The sequence below is a fragment of the Chelonia mydas genome, chromosome 1 (genome assembly GCF_015237465.2).
Source record: "Chelonia mydas isolate rCheMyd1 chromosome 1, rCheMyd1.pri.v2, whole genome shotgun sequence".
Classification (NCBI taxonomy): Eukaryota; Metazoa; Chordata; order Testudines; family Cheloniidae; genus Chelonia; species Chelonia mydas.
The window spans coordinates 200,801,436-200,824,092 of NC_057849.1; the positions used below are offsets into that span (position 1 = coordinate 200,801,436).

The window sequence follows — 22,657 nt, forward strand, 5'->3', positions numbered from 1 at the left end:
TACAAAAGTTGGATCTGTCTCACTGTTTGAGCTAAGTAAATACTTAAACCCAGTGCCTGCAGCGCAGGCCCTGAGACAGGCTCGTAATTCTGTTGCCAGGGCAGTGGGATAGGCAAACACGAGCCCGGTCGTTACAGTATCCCAGCACGCTGCTTTGGGGCTGATAGTTCTCTATGGTCTTCAGACAAAGCTGATTTTTTTTCCTGGAAGCCTAGGTGCAGAACTGGTCCAGCACGTTCAGAGTAACTCCTTCGTGGACGACCCCTCCCCCAGGAAGGCAGCCTCTGAAGCTGGGTGCTAAGCTGCACTTTGCATGCACAGCGCCGCACCCCCAGTAGCCAGCCCGCTCGCCGCGACGCCCAAGAGGCCACGGGAGCTAGCCCTCACTCCCCTTCTGAGCGCTCGCGCCGGCGCGAACGCTGCCACTCACCCTGCCCCGCCCACTTCTACTCTCGCTCCGCCCTTGTACCCCTCAAGCCCCGCCCCTTCCTTATCAATGGCCGCAAAGGTGCCTGCCGGTCGTCCGAGAAGGGCCGCGCTGCGCATGCGCCGGCTCGTCGAGTTCCTTCATTGCATGTTGTCCCTGTATTCCTTTCCCGCTAAGTTGCGCATGCGTCCCCGGTTTCTCTCGCTCTCGTTTCCCGCCGCGCGAGAACGCGCATGCGCATCGTGTCTCCCGGCAACGAGCCGTCGTGTCAGTTGCCTTAACAGAGCCGCTGGCTGCTTCCCGCCCGGCCGGGGATGCGCTGCCTGCGGCCCTGGCGCAGGGGCTGGCCGGGCCCCCGGTGCTACTGCTGGGCGTGCGAGGGGGCGGGCCCGGCCCGGCATGGAGGTGGAAGAGGCCTTCGCGCTGGTGGGGCAGATGGGGCCCTACCAGGTGTATCTGTGCGCGCTGCTGGCCGTGCTGCTGCAGGTGGGGCCCGGCCCGGCGCCTCCGAGCGGGACGAGGCGGCCGGGGCCTGGTGCGGGGGCTGGGGAGGGGCGAGGTGAGGGGGCCTGTGGGGAGGGGCGGGTGTGGGGGGTTGGGGGGGTTTGAGGAGGTGTTTGGGGGCCCTGTGCCCGGGGGGGCGGGTAAGGAGGTCTGTGTGGGGGGGTGTCCTGTCCTGGGGGGGGGCGAGTGAGGGGGCCTGCCCTGGGGGTGCCCTGTGCCTGGGAGGGGCGGGTGAGGACGGCGGGGAAGGGACTCGTGCATTGAGGTGTGTGTTTTTATGCTTGCACATTTCTTGTAATTCAGTGGAATTGGGAGAGTTGAGTCTTCAATCTTTTTTTCCCTCCCCTTGAAACGAACAAGAATTGTATAGCAAAACTCACTTCATTATTATGGTTTGAATTTTGTATGCTCCAAATTGATGATTTCTTCCTTCGCTGTAGCCTGGCTGCATTGCACAGATGGAATATCCTGCATTACTAATCATGCTTTTGAGTCTAACTTCAATACACAATGATTTCACCTTTGTCTCTGTGTGGGTGTGGACAACTCAGGTAGATTTGTGTGGGAATTGCACAGCTCTGTCTGTGTGTGTATATATAGTGTGGCCCAGTGACAGTGGTTATAGAAATTATAATCTGACTTTCAAATGTTTAAAATTCTTTGCCACATAAATGTATGTCTTTATATCTATATTTGATGTCTTTTACAGTATCTCTTTAAAAAAATCTTTAAAATAGTTGTCTTTAAATTCAGACCTTAAAACATGATGTACCTGTAGATAGGAAAAGTTGGACTCCAGTTTCTTGAAGCACCTGCTTCTTTCTCTACTGATTTAAAAGATATTGAACCTTTAAGCTATCTTTGGTTGCAGGACTGACTGGATGTGGGTCAGTAATCCCCCAGGTAGAGCAGGAGTCTGGATCAAATCTGCATTGAGCAGGAGGGATAGTAGGGGAATTATAATTTCTGTGATATTTTAATTTTTTTAAGGCAGTTAGTGGAAAGGTACTAGTCCTGACTCAGAGGGAATAATGAGTGAAGTGCGAGGGAGTAGGTGAAAGGTACTTGATATATGCAGTTTATTTTATGGTTGAAGAGAGTTTGTTAAAATGTATCCAATATACATACACACACACACACACACACACACACAGTATGGGGGTTATGACTGTTTTCATTAACCCTCTTCTCTCTCTCACACCTGCACATTTTCAGAGTATAAATTCCTTCAAGTCACAAGCTACTGCATGAGATAATTTTGGTATAAAGCTTCATCTTTTCCCTTCTTCACAGCCATTCCAAATCTTTTATACAACCAAATGAATCAAGCTTCTCTTTTGTTAGAATCAGCTCATAAGGTCAGCCTTAAATGCTAGAAGTTATTGATGCTTTTCAGGGCAAGGAAGGTGGAGCATGCTTTGCTGCTGTTCAGCACCTTCATTTTCCAAATCTCAAATACCTTTAGTCTTAAATCTGCAATGTTACCTTGTCTCCTGCCTCTGGGTGATCTAGTCTGTGAAAGATGGTTTAGCACCGTAATGCTCACATTGCCAAGAGGAATAATTGGGGACCTTTCACCATCCCCTGCCATTGAGTCCTACTGCAGCAATGCCATTTTTTTTCATCTTGCTAAATTCATCTCTTTCTCCAAGGTGCAGATTTAATCTTTTTGTATTAGAAAGGTCAAAGTTTCGTGACTTATTGTGTTTGACAGTACATGTTTCACCTATTATTTGCTGAGAACAATGAGGCTGCTTGTGAATTGTTGATAAGGCAAACACCTGTCAGAGATGGTCTCGATAATGCTTAGTCCTGCCATGAGTGCAGGGGACTGGACTAGATGACCTCTCAAGGTCTCTTCTAGTCCTATTCTATGATTCCTGTGTAGTTCAGGCTGGAGTGCATTTGGGGTATTGAGTTGCCATGATCAGCTGATCTTGTTGGATCATATTAAAGAAGTTCTGTATTAAAATCACAAATGAGTTTGATTCCCCATAGTTTAAATTCCAGGGTATTACTAATTAAGAGGTCTCTTGGTTTTTGGTACTGTTTCTCTCCCTCTGTGTGTGAAACTTGCAAGCTGCTAATTGTGTTAGTACATTCTAAGACAGAGTCTGTTCTCAAAGCAATTCACAGAGAGAGAGAGACTCAAAGCAATACTCTAAGAACAGAAACAGCACCCAGAAACTCCCCGCCCTTTTGTTGTATTAACAATTGTGATTGAAATAGAGATAGAGGATGTATGTGGATGGATGCTTGGTGTGGATAATAACTGAATGATCAGGGAGGTGCCAGCCTAAGAATCCAGTGTCCATCGGCTGAAGAAGGCGTCAAGTGGAAATAACCAGAGGACCCCCGGAGGGCAGACTGGAATCCACCCAACAGCCTCAAGAATGGGAGAACTAAAGAACAAGATAACATCTTGGAGCCGTCAGGAATGTGCTATCTGCTGATTGATTCAGCAACAGCATGATGAAGCAATTCCCATAGACTGGCATGGAAAGAAATTCCTATAAAAATAGACTCTAAAAAGTGAGAACTTTGGGGTCTGATTCTGCAAACCAACTTCCAGGAGCATCAGATGAGCATCTGACAAGGCCCTGCTCCCTCCTCATGTCCAGGCCACCTGGCCAGTGGCTTGGCATGAGCAACTCTAAGGCTGGTAACTATGATAACAACTTTGCAGAACCTGTGTGTGTGTGTGTGTGTATGAATGAATGTGTGAATAAATATGAGATTGAATGGAATGTTATAGCTATAACTAACTGCTTACTATGATTCTTTCTGTATTCACAATAAATGTGGTATTTTGCCTTTTTCCCTTTAATAAGATCCTGCTGGTTTTTAATTTATTGGTACAACAATCTGGCGAGCTCTCCATGCTGATCACACAGGAAATGGGAATTCAAAACTTCCCGGGGCTTTAACAGGGGAGGAACTGTTTCCTGTGTACCTGGCTGCTCTACAGCGGAGTAGAAAACGGTCTCCAGAGTGGTCACAGTGGAGTATTGTGGGTCACCTCCTGGAAGCCAATTCAGTCAACTTACACAATGCTGCTTCTACACTGCCTCTCTGTTGACCCATCAACATCTAATTAAGCTCTACGCCTCTCACGGAAGTGGAGTAATTAAATCGACATTACAGGCAAGTTAGGTCATCAGAAATGACCTGTAGTATAGATGCATACATTATTAGGTGGCTTCTGTCAACCTAAGTTTGTATTGTAGACCTGGCCTAAGTCTACACTAGGGCTTATGAGTGGGGAGGAAGAGGGGGGAAATGAAACTCTACCCAACATAGCTATGTGAGCAAAAGTTTAAATGTAGACCAGGCCTAAGAAAATACCTGACTTCATGTAGGTGGTTTTTCTCCAAACTGGAAACTGACCAATAAGACCATGAAATCTGCTTCCACCCAGGAAAGGGACCACACAGTGCTTGAAAAATTTACCAGGTGCCATGCCAGCATGGAAGTTAGAGGCTTCATGGGCCATCCAGGAGCAAAACTCTGAGAAACTTTTTCTCCTTCATCCCCCAGGTACCAAGAATGAGGATGAGTAGACAGAGGGTGCTGCTGCTGCACCCTGTGGTGAGCACCCCAATTCTAATAATTGGTTTAAAAAAACAAACCAAAAACCACAACTTTAAAGGTGACCAAGAGAGGACTTGTTAAAACAACCCAAAAATATTGTGCTTGCTTCTTTTTGACTACTATATGATAAAGAATGTGTAATTTTTTTCTTAAAATGTGTTTTTTTGTGTGTGAGTGTTCACTTTTACGTCAGTAGTATTAGAAATGCCAACTCTAGTCTTTCTTGGTTTTATTGGAGGATATCCAGGTTGTCTTGGAGTTTTTTTATGATGAGAACAGACACCTTGGTATCGGGAGCAGAGGTGATGAGATATTTTTGTTAGATATTGACTTAACACATTAATATTTTGGAAATTAACTTCAAAACTTTAACAGAATAGTTTTAAACAGTCTGACTAAAAATCTATTCCCCTCTGTAACGCTGCCTGAAGTGGCTCAAGAGCGAGAATATCAACCTCAGGGCTGACTGTTAGGAACCAGGGCACAAACCCAAAATTGGTTGTGAATTCTATAGTTAGATTTTACCAACCAGTTATCAAGTGTAAATTCCTCAGATTCTATAACAGCCTTAGCATGGAGTCAGAGAGGTCCCTTGCATACTCTAATCTATGTTGCCACCCAGGTTTTTGGATTGGTCCCTTATACCAAAAATCACAGCAATATTGAGGTTACTCCCAGTCTTCAAGGACCTGTCACTCTACCTCGGGTCAGTTGCACTTAGTTCTCACACCAAAGACAATGCTTGTAGTCAGTCCTATAATAAATTATATAAAGATTTATTATGAAGGAAATGCACCTGGGAGTTATTTACAAGGTTTAAGCAGGTACATGTAGATAAGATTGTAATTTATTTGTGTAGGTTTCCAAAGGTAATAAAAGCTTCTACTTCTATAATCAGCAGACTCTGTATCTCTTTTAGGGCTATCCCTAAGCAGCTGGGTATCTCTTGCTTATGCCTAGAAACACTCCCTCCCCCCCCCCCCCCCCCCCCCCCCCCACCGGTTCAAATAGCATAGAGATACCTAATCCCTTTTATACAGGGTTTTAAATCACCCTGCTGCCATGTGCTCTGAGCTGCAAACTCAGCTGATAGGAGGAATCCACTTGCATGACTCATCTTCACAGGCAGGGGAGGTGGATGGAGACAGCAGAACAACAAATGTATTTTGTCCTCTTTAAGATCCCACAGTAGTCCATCTGATGTCAATGGACCTTTCCTGTTGGGAAGGACATAATGTCTTCTGTTGAAGATCAGCCTTTCACACTAATTAATGTCTCTTTCCTGTCTGGTGACTTACAGTCACAGAGGCTCACAATGCAATGGCTCAAATATTACCTTACAATATGGGATTCAGATGTTATAAATGAAACAATTGCATAGAGCAACGCCCGAGCAGTCAATAAAGCCTAAATACTGAACATTCTTTTAATTCTAATGCCTATTTTAACAATACTAACACACAAGTGAGCCAGACTGATTCCAACTGTGCATTTGTCAGGGTTCAGTTGAGACATGGGTACTTGGGCATGAGCTGGCACCTGGTCTCCCAGGGTCACACTCTCTCAGTTGGTCAGCTTGCACTTTCTTCGCTCTTATGGTGATGTAATTTCACAGGTTTGCTAGTCATCAGAGTTTTCTGGGCAAGACAGGATCTGAATTTTGGTTGTTTTTTGTGTTAAGCACATTAGAAAAACTACATCTTTGAAGCCTACCGCATCCATCATAAAGAAGAAAAAAGGGCATATGGCTATTTTTCCCTTTTGATGGTCATCTATTAATATAAATCAGTGCTTTATCTGTGTGGAAACAATAGCATCATTGTGTGGAGCAAATTCAAATGTTATAGGACTATAAGGCAGAGTGTAAACTAAATGGCATGATTTTGACTTATTTTATTGTATAGGGTGAATACCAAATTGAAAATAAAAGGCCTGGTTCTCTACTACCTTGCAGAATTATTTACCCATTGCAAAATTAATGTAAAACATTAGTGTTCTGATTGTGTAACATCACATCCCCCCAAATCATGATAAAATAGAAATTTGGCTTTTATTTGCCGTCTGGATTTTTTACCTGTGAAGTTGATCTGGGTCATATTTTCAAGCTTTTCTCTACAACTATGAGGGCCAGGAACTGTTTTTAAATGAAAGGTGAGATTCTCACATAATTTCAGAAGCTAAGGCTTTGAGAAAACACTAAATGTCTCCAGGCTTATGACAAAATTGAGTTGGCAACATTGCTGTTGGCAAAAAAGCTCTGAGGAGCTTTGAGTTAAAACAGTCTTATAACAGTGAGTCCAATAAGCTGTAATGCAGAAATATGTTCTATATTTAATAGCAGCAAGATATGTCCCGAATATTTCATGTATTTTTTTAATTTAAAGGACCGATTCAAGGGACCTATTTTTAAAAATAGGCTTTTAAAAATTGTTCTTCTCTGTGTATGCTGTTACTCGTAGAAAACTTGCAGCTGAAATCTTTCCATACCAAAATATCTATCTCCTCCCATTGTACACTTGTATCTATCTATCTTTGGATTGAGTGCTCTGTGGAGTAGATTTCTTTTAAAGGAAAAATGAGTATTGTGCTTCCATTCCCCAAACCAAATGTGTCAAAATATTTTACTAATTTAAGGGTGCTGCCTGTTAACTTGGTAATAAATGTATTTTGGGCTTATAAGAACCCTTGAATCCTCAAGTGTTGTTTAGACCAGGATAGCATTATTTGATGTTTTGTTTAAATCAGATCACACAATCCAGCAGACCTAGGAGATATATCTGGTAATGCCACAAACAACTTTATAAAATCTTCCCTTATTTTTTCTGATTTCCGGTTGGGGGATTTCCATTTTTACAGAAAGTCTTAGAACAGTAGTTTTCAACCTGGAGTCTGGACACCTTGAATTTGTAGACTGGTGGTCTGTGGATCTTCTTTGTTAATGGGGAAACAACTCGCTATTGTACACACTACAGCTTATGTCGGTATAAGTTATGTCGTTCAGGGGTGTGAATAGCCACCCCCCTGAGCGACGTAAGTTACACCAACCTAAGCACCGGTGTGGACAGCGCTATGTCGGCAGGAGAGCTTCTCTCACTGACATAGCTACCACCACTCGGGGGGCTGGATTAATTAAGTTGATGGGAGAACTCTGTCCTGTTGGCTTGGAGCATCTGCACTAGCAGCACTACACTGGTGCAGCACTACACTGTAAGCTCTGTAGTGTAGCCATAGCCTCAGTCTTCAAGCAGCAATGTTCCCTGCTGTAGGCCAGACTAGGGCACTTTGGATTTTCAGTGGGCTTTTTGACTAAATAAAAAGCATCTGTCTGATCCCTGACTCGTCTTTGTCAGGTTGTATGACGGATTTTTGTTACCAATCTGCCTGAGGCGTCAGGTGATCAGGCTGAGGCCGCAGGATCTTTAGGGGAGGAGATGAAGGAGCAAACCAAGCATCTAAGTTTTAAAGCTTTATTGATAAAATAATAGTGGAGAGTGCTGGGAAGAGGGGGGTTCCCCACATCACTGAGAGGAGGGAAGAAAGCGTTAGTGCCCCAAGTCCTAACCCACTTTCATACTCACACCTGCACTACCCGAGGCTGGCCAAGCCTAGGTGTAATGTAAGAAGAAGGGGTGGACGGGAGTTCTTGTCCCGTGCATGGGTCATCCAGGGTCCGCTGTTGATCTCCATGTCTCTTCGGCTCTTAGAAGGGTTTTTAAGTTCTGGGTTCTTTTGGGGGCATTTCGTTCAACGACCTCTGTTTCTGGTGCTTTTTGTACCAGTCCAAACCAACTTTCTGTGGCCGCCTCAGCTTTCCCAAAACACACCGGCTCCAGGGACATGAAACTCTGCTTTGCCCCCACCCGTCGTCTCACCTGTTTGCAATCTCTGCAGCCCTGATTCAGTTTACTTTTACTTTTCTCATGGCTGGCTGGGGCTGAGTGAAATCTAAACGCAGCTGCAGGCTTCTTGTCGAGTGCTGTGACCTTGGGTTGGGGCCAGTGTCTTATTGTCGAATTGAGCTAGCTAGCTGTAGTGTCGACTTAACCCGTGCTCTGCTCTCTTCTTCCTTCCCCCTCTAGCCTCTCGCAACCTGCAAAGGAATCTTCCACCCCACACTCACACCTTTGACCCTTCGCAAAATGTTTGCGAAGCTTGCAACAGCATTAGCAATATACAATGCTAATCTGCCTCTCCCAGGGGACCCCTTGAAAGAGGGGGCCATTGGGGTGTGACAGTTGCGTGTGTGTGTATTAATATAAAGAAATCAATTGATCAGGTTTGTAGAAGACACCAGTGTTGGGAATGTAGTAAACAGGAGGACACAATCAAACTGCAATGAGATCTGGAGAGATTTGATTGGTGATGGGGGTGTCTGCTGTAGGCAGTGGGGGGATATGTGGTTCAAATAGTAAAATGTCCCCCAAAGGGGACGAAGTGAACAGTACAGACATAAAATCTCGAGATGGAAAAGAATGTAATCTAGTTCCATTGAAATGCATTTTCATCTTGTTTTCTTGATACTCTTCTAAATACTCTTTTATGTATCCAAGCCCTGTATTTCCTGTAGTTGTCACTGGGTTCTTAAGGTTGGTGGGAAAGGAGGTATCCACAAAGAGCGTTTCTCAATAGGTGATCCACGCTCTAAAAGCATGTGAACCACTCGTCTGGAATCATGATACTGGAGTATATGATGTTAGATGCATCTTGAAGTCATAAGAGAATCTAAAAAGACAGGAAGGGCATTTTAATATTGACTTGAAATCTCTGTGGATGAAATGTTGCTTTTTTGGTGTTGGGTTAGCATCTTTGTTGTCTGTTTTGTTTCAGCTCTATGCAGCTACTGAAGCAATCCTCATTGCGCTAGTAGGGGCGACACCTCCCTACCACTGGGACTTTGAAGAGCTTTCAGCTAATCAAAGCCATAGCAACCAGTCAACTAATGAAGAGAGAGCCTTTGGGGAATGGCTTCTGACAGCCAATGGGAGTGAAGTTCATAAGCATGTGCACTTCAGCAGCAGCTTCACATCAATAGCTTCCGAGGTATTAAATAATGAAATGGGTTTCTCAGCCCAGTGTGAGATTAATACATGTCATGGGGGCAAAGTGGGAGGAGTAGAGGAGCTGGTTGTACAATTTTCTTGTCTTGGTTTCCAAACCAATGAGTGTTTTGATTATCAAAGAAGTAGGTGCTTTAGTCCAACTGGAGAACAAGTTGTCTGTTCAAATGTATGCGTGGAAACAACAAACCAGCCTTGTTCTGCTGTATAGACCTTGCTCATTTGGGTCTCCTCCAAAACTTAAATAAGTTTCCCATATGGGAGTTGTACATTATACTGTTGCATGTTTCTAGAAGTGGATTGGAACTGAGAAAAAGGATCAGTGGCATTAGTGTTCAAAGTTCTGCATGGTGGCTGTGTTCTTCCTCTGTAATTTTTGTCATTCTCATGATGGGGCTTAATTCATAAATAGTGCTATGCTTAAATATACCCCAGGCTGCTCTGTAGCTCCTCCATAGCAGGAGCTGTTTAAGGTATTCCAGGGTGAAGTTTAGGGTTTATAGGTATGGACTATAAGTTTTTGCAAGTATCCCTTCCATGGTTCCTACGTAATTCCCCATATAAACTACTCAGGTCTGTACTGGGGTGGGGATTTGGACAGTGCATGAGATGCTGTGGAGCTAGGCCTTAGATCAGGGGTTGGCAACCTTTGAGAAGTGGCATGCCAAGTCTTCATTAATTTAAGGTATGGCTTGCCAGTAATACATTTTACGTTTACGGGGGCCAGTGGACGGAACCCCAGACTGGCAGCGGGCTGTGTGGGGCCGTTGGCCGGGACCCCAGGCCGGCAGCGGGCTGAGCTGCTCAGCCCGTGGCCAGTCTGGGATTCTGTCTGCCAGCTCCTGCCAGGCGGGGTCCCGGCCGCTGGCCCTGCTCAGCCCGCTGCCTGCCTGGGGTTCCAATCATCCAGGCAGGCAGCAGGCTGAGTGGGGCTGGCGGCCGGGATCCCGACTGGTAGCAGAGTGCCCCCAAAAATCAGCTCGCATGCTGCAGGTTGCCCACCCCTGCCTTACATACACATTAACGCTAAATTAGCATATGTAGTTGCCCATTTTGAGCACATTTACTTGTAAATGTAAGACCTGAATTTAGACCTGTGCAGTTTAGCCAACTGTTAGTGGTTATAAATGTATGGTCAATGTCCAGAGGTATTAATTTAGCTTGGACATGTTTTTTAAAAAAACTCAAACTTCATTGGTTGAGTAAGGCTATGTTTTAGTCATGGGTATTTTCAGTAAAAGTCATGAACAGGTCACGGGCAGTAAACAAAAATTCATGGCTCGTGACCTGTCCATGACTTTTACTGAAAATACCCATGACTAAATCTTGAGTGCTCTGTGGGAGGTGCCATGCATACTTTGGGAGGTGGTGGCCTGGGACCCCAGCTGGTGCTGGATGGGGAGTTTGGCAGGGCTGGCAGACTCCCTACATGGCTCTGCCTGGCACCCTGGAAGCAGCAACATGTCCCTTGGCTCCTAGACAGAGGTGCAGCCAGGGGTCTCCATGCACTGCCTTCGCCCCAGGCACCAGCTCCACAGTTCCCATTGGCCAGGAACTATGGCTAATGGAAGCTGCGGGGACAGCACCTGCATGTAGAGGCAGTGCACAGCGCCGCCTTGCCACCCCTCAGCCTAGGAGCCGAGGGAGGGACATGTTGCCTCTTCTGGGGAGCCCTCCAAGGTAAGCACTGCCCTGAACCCTCACCCCCTCTCGCACCCCAGCCCTGAGCCCTCTTCTGCACCCAAATTCCTGCTGCCGCTGGGGGGGGGGGGGTACGGCACGGTGGCCCGAGACTGCCCCAGCGGCGGCTGGTGCAGCTGGCTCAGGGGTTGCCCGAGCTGCTCAGGTGACCCCCAAGCCAGCTGCATCGGCTGCTACAAAAGTCACGGATCTGTGACTTTCCGCGACAGTCTCTCAGCCTTAGTTACGAGCATGTTAATAAAAACTGGCAGTTTTAATACACTCCCGACTAACTGTGTTCAGAGACACTTTCTGTGCTGCTCCATCCTGTATTATAGAGCAAAAAGAATGAAGAGTAAAAAAGAATATAATGTTCTTAACTCTAAATTTAAAATGTGATTGTGTATAATAATTTTAGTGCATAACTTAAGACAATTTAAACTGGCTATAACATTTTAAAATCTTCTGTAGACACTTCTGTATTCATCCTCTTGAATTCTTCCCCCTTGTTTTTAACCTTAAGTACGTTTGTGTATGTGTCACCAACCAATGTCTTAGGACTTAAATTCTCCATAGAGTTTTTCACATGGCTTCATTCTGTAGATAGGAGATGTAAGCAAAGAACAAATAAAAAATAATTAAGGAAGTACTTACACAAAAAGTTTGTATCTGAACCCTCATATTTTGGAAAAGTTCAGAATTGGATCTGAACTTTGCAGCACAGATTCATCTTTTTAAAAATTCTGCATCCTACTAAGATAAATGTAAACTACAGCATGTTTCGGGTCTGCTAGGGGTATAGTGCATATTTGGAGGAAGATCACCTCACACTAAACTGGGAGGAGAGGTAGATACGCTGGAGGGTAGGGTAGATACAGAGGGCCGTAGACAAATTGGAGGATTGGGACAAAAGAAGTCTGAGGTTCAGCAAGGACAAGTGCAAAGTCCTGCACTTAGGACGGAAGAATCCCATGCACCGCTACAGACTAGGGACCAAGAGGCTAGGCAGCAGTTCTGCAGAGAAGGACCTAGGGGTTACAGTGGACGAGAAGCTGGATATGAGTCAACAGTGTGCCCTTGTTGCCAAGAAGGCCAATGGCATTTTGGGATGTATATGTAGGGGCATTTCCAGCAGATCGAGGGATGTGATCGTTCCCCTCTATTCAACATTGGTGAGGCGTCATCTGGAGTACTGTGTCCAGTTTTGGGCCCCACACTACAAGAAGGATGTGGAAAAATTGGAAAATTGCCCAGCGGAGGGCAACGAAAATGATTAGGGGACTGGAACACATGACTTACGAGGAGAGGCTGAGGGAACTGGGATTGTTTAGTCTGCAGAAGAGCAACGAAAATGATTAGGGGACTGGAACACATGACTTACGAGGAGAGGCTGCGGGAACTGGGATTGTTTAGTCTGCAGAAGAGAAGAATGAGGGGGGATTTGATAGCTGCTTTCAACTACGTGAAAGGGGGTTCCAAAGAGGATGGCTCTAGACTGTTCTCAGTGGTAGCTGATGACAGAACAGGGAGTATTGGTCTCAAGTTGCAGTGCGGGAGGTTTAGGTTGGATATTAGGAAAACCTTTTTCCTTAGGAGGGTGGTGAAACATTGGAATGCATTACCTAGGGAGGTGGTGGAATCTCCTTCCTTCGAAGTTTTTAAGGTCAGGCTTGACAAAGCCCTGGCTGGGATGATTTAGCTGGGGATTGGTCCTGCTTTGAGCATGGGTTGGACTAGATGACCTCCTGAGGTCCCTTCCAACCCTGATATTCTATGATTCTATGTGGTATTCTAAAGGTTTTAGCCTAGATTTTTTTCAAAAGTGATGCAATTTTTGGGTGCCCAACTTGCAACATCTTAAAGGAGCCTGATTTATAGAGATGCTGAACAACCACACTGTGAAAGGCCTCCTTCTTTAGGCATGTCATAATGAGCACTGAAAATATCACCTCTTCTCAAAACCTAGACCCTTGTAGACAAGTTCTGAATGATCATGTTTCTCATGAGATATTGGACACCATGCCATACTAGAAATTGGAGCTTTAAACTACTGGAATGGGGAGATTCTCAGACTTCAGTGTGGGATGCAGTACTTGTCCTATTGCATGGAAGGTTCTGCTGTAGTAGGCTTTAAAGTTATGAGGTAGCTAAAAGGTATTAGTTATAACTTTCCTTTTTAAGTTCTGTTCAGTTGCACTCCTAATAACTGTGGTACCTGGCTTTACAGGTGGAAAGTATAGTTCTATTAAAATACTGTCAAATGTACAAAAACTGCCTAAAAAAATTTCTGTAAAATATGTTTTAATTCATGATGGAGTGGTCTAAAGACATGATCTGCATTTATTTGGGATGATCTGCACACTGTTGTGTCTTTACAACTCGTGGCCGTCACAGATTCATGCTAGAAAAAAATCGACTAACTCACAGACCAAGTATTTCATGAATTGATGTGATGGGCCTTATACAGGGGAAAGAAGTACTATGTCGTGACTACATTAAAATGAAGTTCTTCTAACCGTTTGGGTGAATTTAGAGAGCAAATTTGCTGTAACTGAATTATTCCCTGAGCTGTGACTGATTCAGAAAGCATCAGGTTTTACTCAGACACATGATTATTGGGCTTAATTAACATTTATATCAAGAATTACAATATGATTCTTGTGATATTGCAGGAAAAAAACTGCTTAGATAATTGAAATGAGTGTGTATATGTTATCGGAGTCCTGTTCTCTAGATGTTTCCACATACAGTGGGGAAAAAACATTTGAAAAATGCATGGCAATAATTAACTTTAGAAGCTAATTTTCTCAAGCATCTGGATTCCTTATGGCCATGTTACTAACTATAACAGCATGCATATATCACCCATTAAGTGATAATTCAGAATTACACATACAGTAAGACGAATCAAGTTATTTTCATGGTGTTCCTGAAATATTCTGTAGGCTTTGATTACATGCTTTTGCTGCTTCTGATGAGGCTGTTCATTACTGGCCTTCAAACCAGTTTTTTGAGCTCTGCTAGAAAAACTATATGTAACAGTGTTTGGAGCATCTGGGTAGTAGAAGACAGAAGGGAATTCAGAAGGTCAGTGCACAGATGTTTCAAGAGTGGGGAAAATGGCACAATCATACAGCCAACATGTCAGGGAAAGGATCTGGATGTTGTTGTTGGGAAGTGAACACAGCAACAATAAACAGGGAAAGGTAAACAAGATGGTTGTAGTGGAGAGAACACAAGAGAAGATAGTATCATTGAACAGTATGGAACACTTATTAGGTTCATTCTGGAATTCCTTTGTGTTGGAGGTTATTGCCTTCTAGAGGCTGCAGTATATAGACCTGCTACAAAAATGAAACTGGATCTGATTTCAATTCCAAGAACAAACCCAGCCCTATAAGAGACTTGGATGTTATCAAGTAGAAATGGATTGTAAAGTTGACCGAGGTAATTTTTTTTATTTTGATGAAGAGTTCAGGAATTAGGGGACGTATGAGGTGAATATGTGCAGAACAATTTCTTGCTAAAGATAATAAAACTTCTCATCTTCACTTTCAAGGCTTTGTACAACTCTCCCCCAGTGTTTCCCTTCTTAGCCATCAGTGTCAGCCTTGAGGCCACATGTGTTTCCTTCTCCCAGTCCTTCATTAATGCCTCTTTCCAAGCTGCATCCTGTTCTTGGAATAAACTCCTAATGTCACCTAATGCTCTAGGTCTCCACCTTCTCATTCAAATCCTTTCTAGAGTCTCACTTCTTGTATTGCTAACCCCAAGAACTCAATCGTGAGTTAGCCTACCCCAAAATCATGAGATTTTTGTTTGTTACATGGTTTGAGTGTTTAGGGTGCACTTGGGTCATGTTTGGCGGGGGAAGTGGGGAGGCGTATGGACCTTGACTATACCTTGATCAAGAAATTTGAACCTTCACAAAAAATAATTGACTATGCCTGGCCTAGATTAACAGCTCTGGAGACTCATGTTATCCACAGTACAGGTACAATAGAGACAGTGCTTGGGAAAGGTTCTGGTCCCAGTCCGTCTCCCCCCCCCCGCCCACCTCCCACAGCCTGCTCTTCTAAAAAAAAATAAAATGCCAGTGCTTACAAAGGCAGAGAAGTAGAAGCCAACCAAATGGATCTCACTTACAAGGTAGGTCATGATGAGGAGAGTTAGGGTCATCTTTGGATCCAAACTGTGACTCTTAACTCTGTGTATGTTCCCTAGATATAATGGTCATGTACATACAGGTACATAAATGAAAGGTACATAGACAAAAAACAACAAAGCCAACAAAAAATAATGTTCCCTTGGGGAACCTAACCTTTTCTTCAGATGTGAAAGGCATTATTGTTTTGGAGGAGGGGAGGAATTGTACAATGGGCCAAGGTCTTTAGGGGGTTTGGGGTGGGGAGTGATATTTTGGTGACTGAAGTGGAGGTTGAGCTGGAGTTTTCTTTTTAAAAGATTTTTCCTGCCCAAGCTGTTTACTTCTTGGACTTTGACTAAAACTTTTTTTTCTTCTCCCTAGTGGTTTTTAATTGGGAACACATCGTACAAAGTCAGTGCTGCCAGTTCGTTTTTCTTCAGTGGTGTCTTTGTTGGAGTGATCTCTTTTGGCCAGCTCTCAGATCGCTTTGGGAGGAAAAAAGTCTATCTCACAGGTAACCCACTGCAGCCCTAACAAAATGACTGGAGAGAAATGTCATTGTCTTGTTATTGCCTTCATGTCTGTCTCAGAAGACACAGTAGCAGTTATCCAAGTTTTGTGGAAAGCCAAGGCATAGAGATGAATTTTGCATCTTCCACTACACACAAAGAGCCCAAGTTAGGGACAAATAATCCATATTTGTGTGCTCAGTTCAGCACTTAAAAGCCTGAAGTGTTTAAGCAACCAGTTGTGAAGTTTGGACCCCCAACACATGTGCTTAAACTTAAAAGTTGGGCCCACATTTTTTGCCATGATGCTCATGTTCCCTGAATGTTCCACAAAATGAAACTAAAATTTCAGAAAAAAGAAAAGGAGTACTTGTGGCACCTTAGAGACTAACCAATTTATTTGAGCATGAGCTTTCGTGAGCTACAGCTCACTTCATCGGATGCATACTGTGGAAATTGCAGAAGACATTATTATATACACAGACACCATGAAACAATACCTCCTCCCACCCCACTCTCCTGCTGGTAATAGCTTATCTAAAGTGATCATCAAGATGGGCCATTTCCAGCACAAATGGCCCATCTTGATGATCACTTTAGATAAGCTATTACCAGCAGGAGAGTGGGGTGGGAGGAGGTATTGTTTCATGGTGTCTGTGTATATAATAATGTCTTCTGCAATTTCCACAGTATGCATCCGATGAAGTGAGCTGTAGCTCACGAAAGCTCATGCTCAAATAAATTGGTTAGTGTCTAAGGTGCCACAAGTACTCCTTTTCTTTTTGCGAATACAGACTAACACGGCTATTACTCTGAAACCTAAAATTTCAGAGTATCCGAGATTAATTATTCATTAACCTCTCACTTAATTGTCAAGACTCCTAAAAGTTCCAGATGAGTTTGTCATCACTTCTCAAATCATGCATGCATTGCTGGATATTTGTGAACTTAGCAGAGTTTTAAAACCCATGGACATCATGTACCATTTTCATACCATAAATTTGTTCGGGGAATTTCGTGTACAGGACATATATTAAAGTTTAACACTTTAAAAAAAAAAAAAAAAAAAAAAAAAAAGCATGACATTTTTAAGTCTTGTATTAACTTGGTGCTGGTAAAAGGTGTCTGACCCCGAACACTGAAACCCTCTAGTCACAGAACAGATACAGGGAAGATAACAGCAGTGCAAACTTCCTCCAAACTGTTTTCTGACAACAAGGAGGAGTTATGACCTGGAGAGAGAACTTCTAGGGATGAGAAGAAAAATCTGTTCATGGCCTGTTCAGTCCTGGGCTTCTCTATTGAAACTACTAACAAGATATCTTGGTTACTGTCAAATGTGATGGTGGCTTTTCTGAAGAGGAAAAACAGCTCTCTATTAACTGGTGTTGGGTATTAGTGCAGTAAATCCTGTAAAAAGAAAAGGAGTACTTGTGGCAACTTAGACTAACAAATTTATTAGAGCATAATCTTTTTTGAGCTACAGCTCACTTCATCAGATGCATGCATAAATTTGTTAGTCTCTAAGTTGCCACAAGTCCTCCTTTTCTTTTTGCGGATACAGACTAACAGGGCTGCTACTCTGAAACCAGTAAATCCTGTGAAGATCACCACCTTTCTAAAGCAATCTCCTTTAAGAGATTGCTCCAGTGTGCTTACTACAATTCTGCCCCATCATCTACATTAAGCAACAGACGTTTGTAGCTCTTGAATATGATTTGATTAGAACAGGTTTCACTGAATGTCAAGTAATGCTCATGCTAAATGCTGTCTTTCTCATTCAGGTATTTTTCTGAAATTAAATCTTACGCTTTGTCTTCCAGGTTTTGCCCTTGACATCCTGTTTGCCATTGCAAATGGATTCTCCCCCTCATATGAGTTCTTTGCAGTCTCTCGCTTCTTGGTGGGGGTGATGAATGGAGGGATGTCTCTGGTGGCCTTTGTTCTACTGAATGAATGTGTGGGCACTGCCTATTGGGCATTGGCAGGTACAGCTTTAGCTGCAACACTTTTATAGAAAACTATTCAGCTCTAGAGATCTGTTTAAGCACTTGTGCCAAGAAATGCCAAATTTAATGTTGCAGACTCTGTTCCCCTGTGCATACGCATGATCATACAGTCTCTGAGCCTTGCCACATTTAATGTACACCTTAGATGAACACAGTAAATGACTTCGGGCCACTTCAGATTTCTGCACCACTAAGACTGGACACTGGCAAATGCACATTAGTTGAGTTACTCTCCTCTGCACACTACACAGCTGGACAAGCCACGCATGTATGCATGATACTGCATTCCTTCACTTAGAACTTTGGACCCAGGAAGGCACTTCTCAAGGGGAGTTGTTTGGCTGCCAAATTTCAATTCCTTCCTCCCTCATGCAGTTTTGATGTAGCAGGACTCAAAAAAAATTGTGGGCTTTTTTATCAAACAAACCATTTCTTTCCCCCCCCCCCAACTGCCTTTTTTTTCCCTGTATTCTCCTTATACTCAAAAGTGGCTGGACCACTTTTGTTTAAACTGCCCCCCCCCCCCAAAAAAAAATCACCCTGTGATAAAAATCAGCCTATAAACTTAAAATAGAAGAGAGACAAGGTGGATGGGGCAATATATTTTCTTTGACCAACATCTGTTGGTGGACGAGACAAGTTTTTGAGCTTTTCAGAGGTCTTCAGGTCTGGAAAAGGTAACAGAAGTTGGTCCTACAAAAGATATTAACTCACCCATCCACCTTGTCTCTCTCAGATCCGGGGTCCAATGTGGCTGCAACAACACTGCAAAGAACATATAATGGAAATATTTAGACACCTTTAACTGTAGTCATTGCTAGCATACAAGCTGTAATGCAGTACAGTGCCTGCAGATTACACTTCTCCAGAGTCTGGAACTTGACACATTTACTCTTTGCCTAATTCCAGGGAAGTGCTTGGCTAAGGGATCAATGACAGTTTTAAAGCTTAATATCTCATGAACCATGAAGGTTATAAACTAACGTTTTATGTTGGAAATGTCATCTTTCCAATAATTAGTAGTATTTATTTTCGAGTGTGGGAGGTTGCAATAAGCCATGTGGGCGTTATAAGATCTAATTGTTTATAATGTTTTGAAATTGATGGGTGAAAAGTTCTGTAGGAAGGCCAAATGATTATTTATGTAGCATTTTTCTTTTGTCCTGTTCTTTTCCTGCTTGTTGTTGTTGTTTTTAACAGTTCTTCCCTGTTAAGGATCTCTTTTCCGTGATTTTGAGTCAAGTAGCCTTTTTGTCCATACTTCCTGCCTTCCTGGTAAAGTGCTAGTCTTTCTGATCGCACATAATGGGGATGAGCAATGTAGTGAAATGGTTTGTAACATTTCTTTTTTTTCCCTATGTTTCCAATGTGTTAGGATCGATTGGTGGCCTGTTCTTTGCAGTGGGAATTGCCCAGTATGCTATGTTAGGGTACTTCATTCGCTCCTGGAGGACTCTGGCAGTTGTGGTTAACCTGGAGGGAACAGTCGTCTTTCTCCTCTCTCTGTAAGTTATTGTTTTTAAAACTGTTTCATTGGCCTTCATCAAAAGAGTAGGAATTGAGAAAGTAGATCAAAGAGTTCTCCAAGGATCAAGTGGAGCACTAGGGTGAAGATAGTGGTACTTCTATGTGATGTATGAGAGAAATCTCATGTCTCCCTTACATTGGAGTGCTGACATATCTGCAGATTTAATTGGCTTAGATATGCCATATTTTTATTACTCTCTAGTATGAAGTTTAAGAACCGCTTACTCTGCACTTGTCATATACCTGAATGTGCTGGATTTACACATTTACTACAAGATGCTGCATATATGTAACTATATGGTCACATGCTATTTCTCAGTTTCAAGGGCAGTATTATAATGTATGCACACAAGGGACAGCATTGAGGTTGTGCATACACTCTTAAAGGTATGCAAAAGGGAAAAATTTAGTTTGGTGCCATCTTCTTTGATTACATAATGGGTAAAGAGGCCTAAAAGGTTTTTATCAAAAGCACTGTTTTTTCCTGTTGGTTTGTCTTTCATGTTTTGGATCTTGTGACTAGCTGTCCATTTGTCATAGCCTTCCAGCCAAGACATCACGAGCAAAAATTTAGCATTTGTAAGAGTAGGATTTCTAGTTGCTGTTTAACTTCAGTGACATTTTAAATAAAAGAAACCTTTATTAGAGATGCAACACATTCACACCTTCAGTTGAGGTGTTAAAATATAAATCCCAATGAGAACTTTGCTCTTCCCTTAGTGAAGAGTCTGACTTGACATTCCTGATATTTTTAGGTTAAAAATCTTTAGTTAAAAACACCCTAACCTTTCAGCTTGTCTTTCTGAAGCAAAATAAATAAAAATAAAAAATATAAATGCTTTCCTCTCAGGACTTCAAAGCTCTGCTCAAAAGTACCTCTACAGTAAGTGCAGTTTCTGTACCAAATCTCAGTCCTCCAGCTGTTTGACCCTAGAGCTGTTCAAAAAAGGTTGCAAGGATGTTCTGTGTTAGAGAGGAGAAAATGTTCCTTTCCTAACTTTTTATCCAAAGGTGGCTGGATCACTTTAAATATATGTTTAAAAAAATCAACTTTGGGTAGAGACTACAACCTGGAAAGGTGAAAGCTTCAGGAAGTTATAAGCTGCTGAAAACAAGAGGCACAGGAGGATTTTTGTAGGCAGCAATCTCAGCTGTACGAATCAGATTCTGCCAATAGGGAGTGACAGAGCTGTTTTGCAGTGACTATTCTGATGCCTGCAGGAGAAAATTTTGGACTGTGTTGGGGAGAAGATGTGAGACAGCTAAACTAGTTTAGTTTTTCATAACCAGCAGCTGCCTGTGTACTGTAACTGCTTAATCCACACATCCTTAATTCTGTATTTCTCTAATGCAGACTCCTAACATTTGAGTCAAATTTTAAAATACAGAGCAAAGTTGTTGCATGTTAGATACTGAGAAAATTGGTAAATAAAGATGCTCTTATTCGCCCCACTTTTTATTAAAGTGTAGTTTACCTGCAACTACAGATGAATTCTAAAACTGAGGTGAAACGTTGTTTGAAAAAACATGCTGTGACATTGAAATGTCCTTCAGCTTTATTCCAAACAGGCAAATCCAATCCTCTATAAGAGTAGGGCCCTAAACCCTCAATGAAATCTCTGTTTCAGATTCATTCCTGAATCCCCCCGCTGGTTATACTCACAAGGTCGGCTGAGAGAAGCAGAAAATGCCCTCTATCTCATTGCAAAGAGGAACTGCAAGCAGAAATGTACTTTTTCACTAAAGCTCCCAGCTGACAGGAGTCACAGAGAGACCAGCAGTTTCTTGGACCTGTTCCGATACAAGATCCTTTTGGGGCGCACTTTGATCATGATGTTCATCTGGTATTTGCAATTCTTTTTAAGTTCAGCTCTTTTTAAAGTATTTGAAAAACGTGTTGAGAGACAGCTCGTCATGCTTTCTGCCTCTTTATTACTATGGGCATTGTGCATGGAACAGAATCTTTGTTTGAGTTCCTTAACTCTTGGTGCTTATTCTTCACCTGATGTCATTTTAATAATCTAGGCCTGAGGTACTTCATCTTGACACTTTTATGATGCTTTTCATCCAAGAATCTCAAAAGTAGTTGAGAACTCTTTCCCTACAGCCCTCCAAAATTGCTGAGATTGGTCATGTCCTAGTTCTTTGGCCCAGGGTTGTGGGGTTTTTAGTCTGATTCTTTTTTAGTGCCCAAATTATTTGGTCCCTTTGGATAGTAAGTCAGTTCTATTCTAGTATTCAAGATACTGCCCTGTTCAGAGAGCTGCTTTAAAAAATAAATATCTAGCACTTCATAAAAGGATCGTAAAACTCTTTACAAAAGCCCTGGTCCTGCAAAGATGTATAACTTAAGGTTAAACATATGTGTACATTCTTTGCAGGATCTGCTCAAAGTTGGGTAAGATCACATTTTCAAATGGAAAAGCTGAGGGGTTACATGACGTAATGGCATTTTCAGGAATAAAATCCAGGTCTTCAATTCTCAGTCCCCTGTACAAACCACTAGTTAATACTTTTTCTATTTTTAAAATAAACAACCTTCCTTTTGTAATACTGCCATGACAGCAACCAGTTGTTGTCTGTCTGTCTGTCTCTCTGTCTTAGTGGTTTATACCGCTGCCCATCACCGGGTATCAGAGTACCTTCCATGTAAAAGTGGACTTCATGGAGTCTTTGGCACTACCGCCTTTTCAGGGTAGTAATTCTGATTGGAGTAGGGTTTTGTTTTTGACTTCTTAGATTTCATTAACCTTTTTTAGGTTGACTTTTGTTAGAGTAGATTTTTATTGGTTGGGGTTTCGTGGGGTTGGTGTTTCTAACTTCAGGTGAGGAATAATCAGCAAAAGGAGACATTATCTTTATATTTAAGATGTTTTAATGCAAATATCCTGGGATAAACAGGGTAAGAAAAGTAAAGTAAGCTATTAAACAGGTTTTTGAAACTTTCCATATAATAATAGTGTCATCTGCTCTCTTAAAGATCTGGGCAGCCACTAACAAATGTATTTTGTAAGGCCAATTTGTTTTGTAAGCAGAAAAGAAAAACTGATTTATGAATGTGATGATGTCTAGACAGACAGGTGATTGGTACTTTAGAAATTCAGGTAGAACGGTTTCAAATATTATCAAATAGTATGTGCTTAAACATGCATGGTCTGATACAATAGATTCCTAAGAATAAATTATTTCCCTTGCTTGTGGGGATT

General features: G+C 42.7%; 1 protein-coding gene across 8 annotated transcripts in view; it reads left to right on the forward strand.

Moving 5' to 3' along the window:
• Positions 1–601: 601 nt before the first annotated feature.
• SLC22A15 (solute carrier family 22 member 15) overlaps positions 602–22,657 on the forward strand; it is a 49,941-nt gene continuing 27,885 nt past the window's right edge. For 4 of the 8 annotated variants that reach the window (XM_037909424.2, XM_043538711.1, XM_043538712.1 and 1 more), the window contains exons 1-6: positions 650–913; positions 9,350–9,562; positions 15,788–15,920; positions 17,739–17,903; positions 19,300–19,429; positions 21,080–21,295. In XM_037909424.2, coding sequence (XP_037765352.1) covers positions 827–913; positions 9,350–9,562; positions 15,788–15,920; positions 17,739–17,903; positions 19,300–19,429; positions 21,080–21,295 — 944 coding nt within the window. In that variant the 5' untranslated portion in view covers positions 650–826. Of the gene's footprint in view, positions 914–9,349; positions 9,563–15,787; positions 15,921–17,738; positions 17,904–19,299; positions 19,430–21,079; positions 21,296–22,657 lie in introns of all 8 variants that reach the window. The other 4 variants (XM_037909419.2, XM_037909433.2, XM_043538710.1 and 1 more) reach the window with 4 other exon arrangements.